Source organism: Castor canadensis, chromosome 10, assembly GCF_047511655.1.
Source record: "Castor canadensis chromosome 10, mCasCan1.hap1v2, whole genome shotgun sequence".
NCBI lineage: Eukaryota > Metazoa > Chordata > Mammalia > Rodentia > Castoridae > Castor > Castor canadensis.
In genome coordinates, this window is record NC_133395.1 from 70,073,468 (window position 1) to 70,087,385 (window position 13,918).

The window sequence follows — 13,918 nt, forward strand, 5'->3', positions numbered from 1 at the left end:
TACGATGGTGCTTGTCAAATATTTTAAGGAGCAAAGGCTCCTTAGAGACTATTGCACTCAAATACTAGATTATTGAATTTGTTTTTTTAATTATGTATTTTTAAGTGACACTTGTAAGTTCCATAAACTTAAGCTTCATCCAAAACGGAAGCCCCTCTCTGCACATCTCCAGCCCAGGCTGGGTTTTTAGGCTGCCAGCCATTGGCCATCCCAAAACAGGGTAGGAGGGGAACTCCTTCAGCCCTCAGTCCCTTTTGAGCTTGCTGCACCAAATATCTGATTCCATTAGCTTTCTCCACTTATTCTTTTGGCATCAGGTTGAGCTTCTTTACATTGTTTGGTGAAGCCTGGAACTTGGCATTAGCTTCTCTACTAAATGGCTGGGTTATCACAGCCATTCTGTCTATTATCCTTTCTGTGCGTCAGCTGGAAAAACAGAGCAGTCTCTTTGAACATAGAAAACCCAGTAACTTTGTTCCAGTTCCATTCAAGTGTTTTCACTGGGGTTTTCTTTTTGGCCACAAGCTAATTTTGGTATTTTAAAGTCAAGGAACTATTAATGAACTTCAAAGAAGAATTAGCCAAATTCATTCAATCTCCTGAAGGCCTATCATTCAGTGGAGGGAGAGCTGGTGTGGTCATTTTTTTTCTGGGTAAATATTATCCAGTAAGGCTCCAATCTATAGGGACAGCCGTAGATACAACACAGGAAGGACCCTCTGTCAGAGAACATTCTCTCTGTGTGTACTTTGGAGAGTACACCTAGCCTAAAATCCCTCTTTATCCTTTGATCCATTAAACTCAGATTCAGGATGGATCGGTATAGCTCAGGTTTAGTTATTGAGATCAAGATTGAGTGAGAATTTCTGCTACATTTCTGAGCCTCTCTCCCTGCATGTTGAGACCCCTCCATCTTGGAGGTATAAAGCTTTGCTCAGATGCTCTTTGTCGGCAGAATGAGGCTAGCATTTGTATCTTGCCCTCTGTTTTCTATGCCTCAGTAGGATTTTGTTCAACTGAGGCAGAATATTTCCATCCAGCTGTGTAGTCATTGACTTAAATAATTAGCATTTCAGCAGTTAGGAAGTGATTATAAGGTATAGTTCTCTGACAGATTCTTCATTTTTCCATTTAAATTACCAGTGCAAGTACCATCCTTGAGAGAGAGAGAAAAATCTCATGTATTTTAGGAGGACAAGGGACTTCTCACCATCTGAAAGCAGTTATTAAGCACATGTTGTAAGCGGGATACTGAATATATTCAAAGATGGTTTAGTTTTCAAGCATTTTTAGCTGCATGTATTCAAAGATGGTTCTGTTTTCAAGCCTTTTGAGTTTATGAACATCCTCCATCTATGTACCATGTCAATGCATGAAGCAGTTCCCAGCTGCTTTAGTGAAAGGGACTTTCATCTTGGTGTGTAGACAACTACATCAAATAACCCCTCCTGGTTAAAATGGGCTGAGAATATCCCTAAAAACTGATCTTGTTTCAAATCTGGTTAATATTCTTCTCCACTGGTTGGCCACACTCCTCTACAGGAAATACTGAAATAAGTGAAACATGGCATGTGCTAAAAGAAGACACTTCAAAGAATAAATTAACTCTTTTTATTGCAAATTAGAAAACAGTAGCTACTTCTATTTTTTCCTTCTGTGTTGCCTAGCAACATAGCCAGAAAATGAGTTGGCAGCCCCACCCCCAACACACACAGACACTTCTTATCCCATTTTAAAATACAAGAACATAGCAATTTTTAAAAAGGAATATTGAGATACTTGACTGCTTTCTTCACAGATAAGAACATCTATATTTTTACTTGTGTCAATTATGATTCAACAAGCTTTTTATTCTTCCCTTAAAATCATGTTTCCATGTTACTTTTCTTGACCTTTTAGAATAGTCTTATGTAATGAGAGTCTGTGTGTCACATTTTTTTCTTCCTAAAAATGGTTATTTAAATTGTTGTCTAGAAGCAATTGACTATCCCCAGAAGCAGATCGCAGAGGCTCTTTTCCCATCCAAGAACTTTTTTTTGGTCCCGTTTCTTAAGACATCGGGAAAAAATGTGCTGAGTTGTGTAGGTTGAATGAAGCTCCCTATTACACTCCCACATCACTGACTTTTGTAGATTATCTGATCAGTCAGAGGATATGAGGAGTGGGTGGCACAAAATTGAAAAAAAAAAAAAACTGTAGACACTGCAGATTTGAGCTGGTTGCTTGGCTACCAACAGAGAATTCTAGTAGCAGAAAAGGGCAGGAGGGAAGAAGGTGATGAGCAAGGGTTTGGGGAACAGGGAAGGAGCACTGGGAATGGATGGGGGAATAATTGTGCATTCTTCCAAATGTCCTAACATAAAATTTTGAAAGGGCAGTGTTTGTTGAGTTTACACTATGTGCTAGTACAACACTTGAGTTGTTGCTCTGGGAGCAGAATATGCTGAATGCCAGCTGGCTCTCCTGATGAATTATTTTGTGAGGTAAGCACATTCCTTTTGTACCCAGAATGGAAAGAAAATGTCCCTGGAAGAATTGCCTAGACACAGAGTAGCAGAGTTGGCCTTTGTAGATGTCTGGGGCCATAATTCAACTGGACATGAAGGAAGGCAAAAATCTCATGGTAGATCAAGCAGCACTTTTTTTTCTTTTGGTCATAAGGTTTAATCAGCATCATTTTGTCTTTGTAGATGGTTTCTCTATGGTTATCTTTCCTCTTACCCAAAGTTGGTGACTTTAAGAGATCTAATGATATTAGAAACCAAGGATTTCCATTCAGAGTTGCTCCTAAGAGAGCAACAGGGCACCCACAAAAGCTAAGTAAACGAATCTATCCTGCCCTTCATCTTACAGGACCTGTACCGCCCCCTCTCATCGGATGATTTGGATTCAGTAGGAGACTCAGTGTAAAAGACACATGGAGCAATGTATATGGTTTGTGATTGGGTGAAGGTTTCACATTTTCTAAGCAAATGTCTAACAGCAAAATACACAAATGAGTTTTGCATACCTAGAAATGATAAAGACTAAATCATACAATAGTAAACATGCAGGCATTTTATATTCATGATGTCCATCCTTGAAGGGATGAATTTTTAAAGTATCTCTTCCCTCTGATTTGATTGCGGGAGTTTGAACACAGTATTGCTCAACTGCTGAGGTTTTTGTGCAAGACCTAGTTCTAGATAAATTTCACATATAGACTCAATATTGAGTATAAGAACACTAATGTTGTAGAGTTATAGTGTCCATAGATGGGATTTTCTTTTTAATCGTTAAGTAGACATATAGATCATTTTTTGTCTGTACTTACTATAAAGCAGATTAAAATGGCAGTGAAAAACATGTTTTTTCTTAAAGTTACATTCTTTTTAAAATTTGGATGGTTTTTTTTTAAAAGTGCATTTATTGTGAAATAATGAAAATATTCAATTAGATTTTTCTCTTCCTAGATGGTAGGAAAAAATCAAGATTTTGTGAGTTAACATATCTGAAGGGGGAAAAAAACCCTCATATGAAAGATATGTCTCTTGAAGACAAACATTGGACATTAAGAACTTTCCCTGTTTTGTTTTCAAGTAACTTTTATTTATAAAAGTTGTATTTCATTGGAAACAGCATAAACATAGCTTATGCTGTGTGGACACATGAGGAATGTGTTCAGTAGCATTGGTATAAATTATATAATTCTTCCCTACAATTATCTATGTAATTTTGAATGCAAATTTTTCCCATAAAAACTGTGTCTGGATTTGTTATAAAAATTCAATTTGAGAATCAAAATTCTTGTTAATAATGCAATATAGATGAGGTCCAAAATAACTAAATCTCCATTCTGATAACTCCTGGATCTTGTTGGTGTTTTAGAATTTTCATATGCAAAACTCCTTTTGTGTTAAACCTAGTAAGTCTATGATTATAACCCAGTGTTAAACATTAACCTACTAATTCTGCTCCTCTAGTTCTCTATTTTAAAAACTATAGTCAGCTTTGCTTAAGCATAAAATAATTATTTTAAAATCTGGATGTTAAAAATTAATGTGTGTGGTGTATTGTGTTTAAACCATATCCCGTGATGATTTACTTTTACTAGCTCAAACACTAACAGTTTAAGACTTATAAAGCATGGTTTTGATATTCTGCAGGCTTGACATATCTCAGTGGGTGATAAATTTAAAATGTATGATGCCATTTGGAGGCTTTTGCTTGAAATTTCTTTCAAATTTTACTTGAAAACAATTTTAAAACATCTGATTCAAGACGGAGAGAAATTCAGTTGTCATACACTATTTTAAATGTTAGTGATTTATCTTCTTGGTAAATTGTTCAACTAGCAAATTTTACCATCTGGTTTATAGTTACCTATATTACCATCTCACTTTATAAGTGAATAAAATATTCCAACCAAAAGAAGAAGAAAAATTAAAAGTTCAGGCAACCTAACAGCATTTGAAAACTTAACTCTATAATAATTAGTGCCTCATTATCCTGTCTGTTGGAGAGAAAGACACTTCTCTGGCAGGTTATTCAAGAACTGCGAACTGAACTATTCCATTTTGAAAGAACAGTCCACAATAATACCTGTTTCAGACTTTAGAATTTAAAACTGTTTCCAATAGAAATGAACAAGACTCCTGCTGAGATCAAAAGGCTGCTTTGTCTTAGCTAAAACAGTAAACATCTGTGAGGTTGCCTATGCCAGTGTCTGTTTTAGTTATGTCTTTGTAAAATGCATTACTTAATACAGTGGAGCCCATGAAAGATTAGTATATATTTGACTAAACTGTCAAAATGCAAAGAAAGCAGTGGAACAGTTAACTTAAATCTGGTGGGGTCAGATAGTCCTGAACAAAAATAAATTTCAGGAATTTCAACTTCCCTCCACTGTCAATCTTACAGATAACTACTGCTTAGAGAGGTCCAATAAATGCTATTTGTTCTGGATAAGTAGCAGATATTGCCAATTGATATAAAGCCCATGGCTTTGTTTAGACACGGCAAAAAGAAAGTGGACTTGTACTAATTGCCGATAGATACCATGGCCAACTTTCCATTCCAGCAGTTCCAAGGGAAATGCTATTCCACAGCATTTAATCTTTTGAACATATGACTTTTATTAAGGGACTGTTCAGGGGCAATATATATCATTTACTTTTTGAAACTAAAGTCCCTCTGAGATTGAAATAGCATACCATTTATAGCCTTTGAGATCTCTTTCTAGGCAGAGCATAATTCTATTATACTTAAAGCAGAATTTTAAAAAAATCTTTAGGAATAAACCAGATTTCAGTTCTTTGGTGGCACTAAATTGGTGGTTTATAGGCACTTAAGATTTTCTTATTTATAGAATTCTTTTCACAAAATTAGGCACTGAATTTTAAAATTGATCAGCTGAGCAGCAGAGTATTCTATACAGCAAAAGCCATCAATTTTTGTGCTTGTGCTGATATTTCAATGTGCCTCAAAGATTGAGCTGTGGTTGAAAGTTTGAGACTTTTTCATTTGCACTTATTTTTTGCTTAGACATAGATATCATAGAAAAAGAGATTAGAAATATTTCCCTGCTTTCAGCATTTTAGAAATGCAAAACCTAATATATAAAGTGTGGAGTTCAGTGTGAACTCACAAGACTTTGGCTTTGAAAGCGATGTGGGGTATGATTCTTTGTCTTCTCTAATCATTTAAGCAAGGCTAAATCTACAGTGTGTCTGTACTGTCGTAGATTTTTCAGAAAGTTCAGGTTCACCCATCTGTACACTTCCCTGCATACACGTTAGCTCATCAAAATATTTCAAGTCAAGTCATATTTTCCAAAAGCATTTGAAGCAGCACTAGAGTACAGTGTGTGTTCCCTGTGTTAACCAGCATCCACTGCAGATGGATACATGATTGGACTTTTACTCTTTTTTCTACTTAAAAACAATGAAGTCTAAAAGCCACGTGTATTTTAACTACTGAACTACTAAATTTTTCATAGTGGCCATATATCTATACAGGTGTGTGAGTGTTTATGTGAATTTGCAGGGCTCCGTGTACGTGGGTGTGCCATTTAAGTATCTGTGTATGTGTATAAGTAGTAAAGTATGGTATTTGTGACACAGCCTTATAGGTTACTGGCTCTTGGGGAATTCAGTGCAAAACTTTATGTCAAAAAGTGCTATACTGTGACATATTAGTTGGAGCATTAATTCAAAAGCAGTTCATTTTTATGACAAAAATGGTTCAGAATATTTAAATATTCTGATTCATCCAAACAAATTGAAGTATAGATTAAAAAAATTGAAATTCAGACAAATCCAATCTTGTGTTAATTCTTAAATATAAGTAAGTACACAGTGATGTTTATATTGAATGTCTTTGTGTTCAATGATTAAATGACTGAATATGACTGATGTTACTATTGTGTATGTGTTGACAACAGTAGTGACTGCCAGTCAATTTTCACTAAAAAATAAAATACAGAGTTCTGGGTAGTTGAGTGTTATGTTGAAACACAAATGGAAGAGAACACAAAATGTATTTGATTTGAAGTAAGTTTAATAACAAAGCCAGATAACTTGTAAGGCAATTCTATATGTTTTTTTAAGACAATGTTCTAAGCTATATACTTCAAAACTGTTTTGAATATACTTGCTATTTGTGTGTATATATCTGCATCAATACATACACACTTGAAAATGCTAAATGACTTTTTTCTGTGTGTGTACATTCGCTCATTTATGCATATTGGCATTAGCCTTGCTAGCATCTCTGATTATGCATGTTAGTGACAACTGTATTTGATTGAGATATTCCACAGAGGTACAGTGTGAAAAGTAGAGATATATTGAATTCACTACACCAATTGCCTGTTGTAGTTTGCTACACTGCCAGTTGAAAAATACTTGTAATTTCATGCCTGTAACGCATGTGGGAATTCTAGGAAATCAGAGGCCCTCACTATAATTTTTAAGGGTGCATGATATATGGTGTCTTTAAAATGTGGTTTATTGTAGTAAAGATTATGGATAAATTCCAAGGCAGTATAAATGGTGCATGTAATACATGGGTGTTTGTATTATATATGGCCACAAAATGTTTTTGAAGCCAGATAGTAGGTATTTTGAAGGTTTTAGACAAAGAACCATGAAAGCTAATTTTTTTGTGATTTGTTTTTTGAGGAGTTTACACTCATCAGCAAGCAAGGAATCGAGTTTATTTTTCCTAAGGACTCTGAACTTTAAAATGTACTATGAACATTTTAAATTTGAATAATTTTTATAAAGAGACTACATACTTCAAATGCTAATGTGTAATCTCCTCTTTGAAAAGAGCACAAGGTGTTATTACAATGTTTTTGACAGCAATACACTTGAAAATCCATCAATTGAGTCCATCAGTAAAATTTTGTAGCACTGAGAATTAAGGAAATGTTCCCTTGAACTACCCAGTTTGGAAAGTTCCATCCCTTTGTGCTGTGGTTTCATTGTAAAATGTTGTACTTTGTGTTTCACACTGGACCATGTTATCCCTCTTGAAGTTAACTTGTGATACTGACCACCTTAGAATAACAATATAATAAACAGGAAAAACTGCCTATGTTGTTCAGTGAGTTTCTTTCAGATGAATAGACCTTGGTGTTGAAATGACCATGTGAAGTAATAGCTATCTTCATCATCATATGTGTCTCTGGTATTCTTCTGTTGTAATTCACATCAGTAAGTGATGCCTAAGATATTGCAGAATCACACCACTTGACAGTAAAAACAAAATAAGAAGATTATCTGATGAGGAAGTCCATTTCAGTTGGTTGCATTGAAATTGCTAATATACCTTCCTCTCAGGGTTGCCTTAGGGGTGAATTTGTCAGACAAATTGCCAACTGGCTGAAAAAAAAGTAAAGTACATTTTTTAAATATACTAGTTATCATCTGGGGTTAAATGTGTGTTCCCTAAGGTCATGGGGAAAGACGTGCAGGTGTGTAAGTGCACATGGCTGTGCATGTATGCAAACTATTTTAAAGCACTGGATAAACAAGTATGTTCACTAAATAAATATATATTACAACTAATCAAATAAATAATTATAATAAAATACTTGATTCCTTAACTTTAGCTTACAACAAAAGTATAACGTGTTTTATTCATAGTAAAAAGGAAAACAGACAGTTTTGCTGGTCAACTTAGAAAACATATTTTACACTCAAATTATTATAAAAGTTCAACATTCTGGTTTTAATTCTGACCTTTTAATCTTAAAATTGTCTCTAAATTCTCTTTATTTTTTTCCACGATAAATTTAATCAGTGTCTACAGCAGTAATATTACAATTCAAGGTAATGTTTCCAAATTCATAAAATTTCCAAACTTTATTATTACTTTCTTAATGTAACTACAGTTTAAGGTAAAATGTAGCAGGTACCCAGAAGAGCTGGGAATCCCACTGGGAAGTAAATTATGGAGGTATTATTCTTTCCAGTAGAAATGCACAAAAGGATCTCCTACTCCTTCCAAATTATGATTTTATGAAGAGCAATTCATGAGTGGAGGCATTATAACTACCCAGTGGCACAGTTCCTTCAGGACAAATGGTTTTGATGGCACATTTATAGATCTTGGCCTGACTATAGTGACTGGAAAGTAGGAGCAAAGAAGACTACCTGATATAATAAACAATAGATATAACTGTAAATAAGTACATTTATTTTTGAAATCTTTGCTCTCATGGCTTCATAAGTGTAGTCTTTTATTCTCCTCTTAGTAAACCAATTCTATGAGTAATAGTTCTCCAGTCTTTTAAATAATTTAACCGGATCTTTATGAAATTTTTTATCTTCGGTTAAATTTTTAGTATTCATTCTTAGTTATTTAAAAGATTGCTTATGGCATAAAGTTTATTTAGGCTGAACATACTATGAAAAAAAGGGACAAAGGAATTTGGAAAAAGACATGTCCTTTGTGCCTTCTTTCAAATAGCTGGGCCTTATTAGTCCTTGCAGATGGATCTCATCAACTTACTGCTTCATGCCCACTTGGGAAGGCTATAAATGTACGGCTTTTCTATATTACATAGAATGCTCTGATTCTCAAGCCCTCTACACCAACATTAATTTTTAGTGTTGTGAAATCAGGTTGTCTTCAAAACTTCTGTAGACCTAGGGCTGGTCGAGTTGACTTAGTGGTAAGAGCACCTGACTAGCAAGTGTGAGGCCCTGAGTTCAAACCCCAGTGCCACAAAAAAAAAAAAAAAAAACCCTTCTGTAAATCTAAAGTCAAAGTTAACAAAATAACTGTATAAGTCTGTTAACTATTTATTGTTTATGTTTTCTTTATAAAGTTGATGCAGACATACGACACTTGATTTCTAAACTCTTTTTATTTTAACCACTTTCCATATCCATATGAACAAACTGTATGCCAACACAAAATGAGAAGCGGATATTGTACAACTATCTAACCAAATCTAAAATTATATGACGATATTTGTCTACCTTGACTGTATTAATTGTTTCAATTGGATATTTTCCAAATCTTGATGCAGTGTGGACCTCAGCTGAGTGGCAACATTAATACAAGTGGCAGGAGTAACTCATAACATTTAAAATGAACTGTTTCTTTTACTACATAGTCATCAGATACATCTTGGTAAAATGTGGTTAGAGTTGTTATGTCAGCTTTCTCACTTACTTCAAAAAGTGTAATATGTTCTCCATCTGTTATGTGATCCCAAACTAAATAGCTACACTTAGGATGTGTTCTTACTTAGGGCAGTTCTTTTACGAAGATGTGTCGTAAAAGCATCCAGGTGTCAGCAACCTGCCCAAATGGTTCCCATTAAATGTGCTAGAAGGTGATGACATTTCAAATGTCACAATACCTCTCAGAGCAGCAAATTGCATTAAATTCTGAAATAACTGCATGTGTTGTACTGTAGGCTCAGATGCTTTGGAATTAGCAAACTAACTGAAGCAAACGTAAAATCTTATCAACATGTGCCTTCTAAAATGGTTTAACTGCTCAGAAAACCCAAATAAGTAAACTGATTTCATTTAGAAGCAATCAAGAATATAGGTGGGCTTTTCAATTTCTGTTGATCACAAATAAAGTCGTTAATCTCATCAGGTCAATTCTAGAGAATAAGAACTTACCATTTTCTCTTTACTACTTTTAAAATTCTTTAGCCAGACTTGTGGGTTCCAAGAGAGTCTAAGTTATGTATATTTAGGTGGGTTAGTAACAACCATATTCAAAGAGCCATGCTGATTATTGAAATTAATTGAGACAGGGGAGGGAGGGGGGAGAGGGAGAGAGAAAGAGAGAGAGAGAAATGTTAGGTGAGAAAATCAGAATAACAGGATGGAACAATATTAATGTAATAAAGATGGCATTTAATATGAATAAATGTGAAGTCTTGGACTCGTTCCAAAACACCATCCTTTCCAATATAGAATGGGGAAATGAGACACACCTGTGAGTTCAGCAAAAAGTTAAAACACATGGCACCACTGATAAGCCAATATGATCTTGAAGTGAATTAATATTTACTCAAGAGAAAGAAAATGGTATCCTCCCCCTGCTCTGTGTTGGTTGCAGCACACACAGAAAATTGCATGCAGCTTTGAGCACCAGCTTTAAAAAGAGGTATTGCCAGCTGGAGTGTGTCCACAGGAGAAGAAAGGAGTCATGAAGCTCTGTCACAACCAAAGGAAGTAGAAATACACAAATTGAGAAAGAGGAGACAAAGAAAAAGTCCACTAACTGTTTCCAAAACCCTGAAGTGCTCTCATGTAGAAAACAGATTAGATCTGTACAAGGTGACTCTAGAGATGAGATATAGGAACAACAAATGGAAAATACCAAGTGGCATAATTTCAACATAGCTTAAAGAACTTTCTCTATTCTGCCTCACATTAATTGTTAATTAAGGGAGTGCATCCAGGGTAATGTGCTCAATATCAGTGGTGGCTGGACAGTGGTCATCTGAGCACCTAGTTGGGCTATCTATTGGGGAATTTAGTTCCTGGATGTAACTGAGGTGGGATTGGTAATATAAGGTCAATTCCAGTCCCTGGAATTGAAATTCTTTTAGTCTGTCAATATTCATTGTCATAGAAAAATATTTAGTGTTCACCATCTTCTTTAGGAAAAAGAAGAGAGAACACTATTAGAAGTTTAATAGATTTATTTTACTCTGAGTAAATAAGGTTCTAGTTTTGTAACTAGAACTTTCTATTTTCAGAGTACCCTGTTTATAAGTAAATAAGTTTTTCTCTTAAAACTGTTGGTTATCTCTGCTCTCAGCAGGAAATTTGAAATGACCATGGGTACATTTTCAAAAACACAAACCTCGAGTTGAAAATAAACAATTGTAGACATAGGCAAACTTGTGTTAATCCTACTTAAAGAAAAAAAATAACAACACAGAGCTTGACACCCTTGAAGGATTTTTTTTATTATATGGCAGAGAAAACACAGCTGGCATTGTGGCAAGCCTTCAGGACATCAGACATTTGGCGGCACCGTTGAAAATGTAATTCATTAGTTGATAAGGTAATTTAGTAACTAATATTCAGGGAGTTTATAGAATATTACAGTTTTAAAAAGATGCTTTCATATGCTTTGGGTCAGAGTTCTGTGTTGAGAGTGCCTGATGTTCTTATTAAAAGAATAAGCTTTTGGCATGAGTATATAAATTGCAGGCATCTTTGCTAGAACACACACTACTGGTCTATTAATTGGCGTACTTGATGAGAAAATGTATCTTTGTTTTCTAAAATATAAAACACCACATGACAAGGCAGCACCTGCCACACCAAACCACAATGTGTCTGTATTATAAAACACCATTTGTGATACTGCTGGAAGAAACTCAAGGACCAGAAAATCAGAAGAGAAGCTCTCCATCTTAAACATTTACTTTGTGTTTTTCTGCTTGGAGCACCATTATGTCTGCAATGACACAGGAGATAAAGGTACTCACTGTTCTAGAAAACACACAGCTTCCCCTCAAATGTGGTCATGTTAATGTTTATTTTCACCAGTCATCAGCATGATAAATCTGCCTTGTCTCAGCCTGCTATCCCAATATTATAAGTAACAAGGTTTTCATAAACAGACATTCATAAAAGTCAGCAGAGCATGGCTTAGGACCTTGTATATTTACAGTGTTTTCAACGTGGGGGTTATGAATCCGAAGTGTTATGCAAAGAAAAACTGTTTTGGGATTAGGCTCTGAATCCCTCTTTCTACTCTAGCATATGATGAATGTGTGATGCTGGTCAAAAGGGAGAGTGGATGAGAGAAAATGGAAAAACAGCTCAAATCCTAGGCTTATTGATGGGGGGATTGTTACAATATTGGAAAATAAAGGGCACACCATAGAAACTACATGGCATTCAAGGATATACAAGCGTAATCACAAAAGAATGTCCCACAAGGAAGTAGATGTGTCATTACTATTAAATTAACTTTTATCCAAATGGTGTCCATTGTGAGCATTCATGAATTCACCCAATGGGATATTCTCATCTTTGTCATACCCGGGAAGATGTTCTATAGCACTCAATTCAAATGGCCCTGAAGTAATTTAGGTAGCATTCCCCCAAGTCTTTTCTTTTAATGAAAACTAAAGTCTTTGAATTTCCTATGCAGAGGCTGTTGAGTATAATGAACCATATAAAACCTCTCTTCCCCCTTACTTTGTAACAGTTAAGGCTGGATGGAATGGGGAAGAGGTTGAATGGAACAGGTAAGCAGAGGAAAAGTAGGTCAAGTTTGCTTCTCATCACCTCTTCGTTATCAATTCAGATACTCTTCCCCATCTTTCTGCTCCACAGACAGCCAGCACCATGAGCCAATGCCACCCCCTCACTGCCTCCTGCTCCCATCAGGCCAACCAAGTGGATAAACCCAGGGAAACAGAAGGAAGATCTTTTAGGACAAGCTGTGTTGACTGTTTAGAAATAGAATTGCAATGTGTAAATTGTTTCTCGAGAAATAGAGGAAGAGACAGAAACATCCATTGTTAAAGTACTGCCTTTAGACAATCATAATATCCAATATTTGATATTATTTTGTCCATTGAGCTTTCTAATACAGCTGTTACCCTGTTTGTTCTCATAGGTCTTTGGTCAAAACCCATCAAAACTATAAGGGAATCACCAGGCCTAGGCTTTTATTCCTAGCTTTACCTCAGACTTATTATGTAATATTTAACAGACTGCTAACCTTTTTACTGCTTATGTCTTTATCTTAAAGTGAAATTAACACTACCACTCTTTTACATTTCTCCTAAAGTTGTGCTAAGACTGAGTCTCTACTTTTTTAGGATATTTCATATAAACAAACTTCAGAAATATTTCTTCTAGTGTAAGAATAGAAAAAATAGTAGATAAGATCAAAATGGTACCATATTTGAATCTCCATTTACCAGTAGTCTATAGAAGTCTGAGGTAAGATGCCTAAAGTCTTCTGTCAAGCCCAAACTGAGCCAAAGAATGCTAATTTTGAGAAAAAAGAATAAGAAGTCATGGAAAGTCCAGATTTACAATGCTTAGTCTACCCAGTCAACACAGACTTCCACTGGTTAATAGGGAAGGAGAGAGTGGCCCTCATTAACTATGATAAAGACTTCCTTTTCCAAGAGTGAAGACCAAGTCCTCCCTGGGAGTGGGCAAAACTATCTCCTGAGATTCCAGGCTGGGTGTAGCATGTAGAGACTCAGTCACTCTGACCCAGTTGCTTTATTCTCTGTTTCTGTCCCCTTACAGAGCTCTCAACATGGCGGCTCCTCTACTTCACTTGCATCCACCAAAGTCTGCAGCTCGATGGATGAGAACGATGGCCCTGGGGAAGGTGATGAGCTTGGGACTTGATATCATAGGAAAAAGCCCAGCTTGTTTAGGGGGCAGAGGAGGGGTTGGCTGAATTTACTCTCCCA

The 13,918-nt window shown here is 35.7% G+C and overlaps 1 protein-coding gene across 5 annotated transcripts in view; it reads left to right on the forward strand.

The window, feature by feature from the left end:
- The window catches only part of Dclk1 (doublecortin like kinase 1), a 341,030-nt gene that overhangs the window by 264,340 nt on the left and 62,772 nt on the right, over positions 1-13,918 (forward strand). For 4 of the 5 annotated variants that reach the window (XM_074043544.1, XM_074043543.1, XM_074043545.1 and 1 more), the window contains one exon: positions 13,749-13,833. In XM_074043544.1, coding sequence (XP_073899645.1) covers positions 13,749-13,833 — 85 coding nt within the window. Of the gene's footprint in view, positions 1-2,853; positions 7,577-13,748; positions 13,834-13,918 lie in introns of those variants that run through there. The other variant, XM_074043546.1, reaches the window with a different exon arrangement.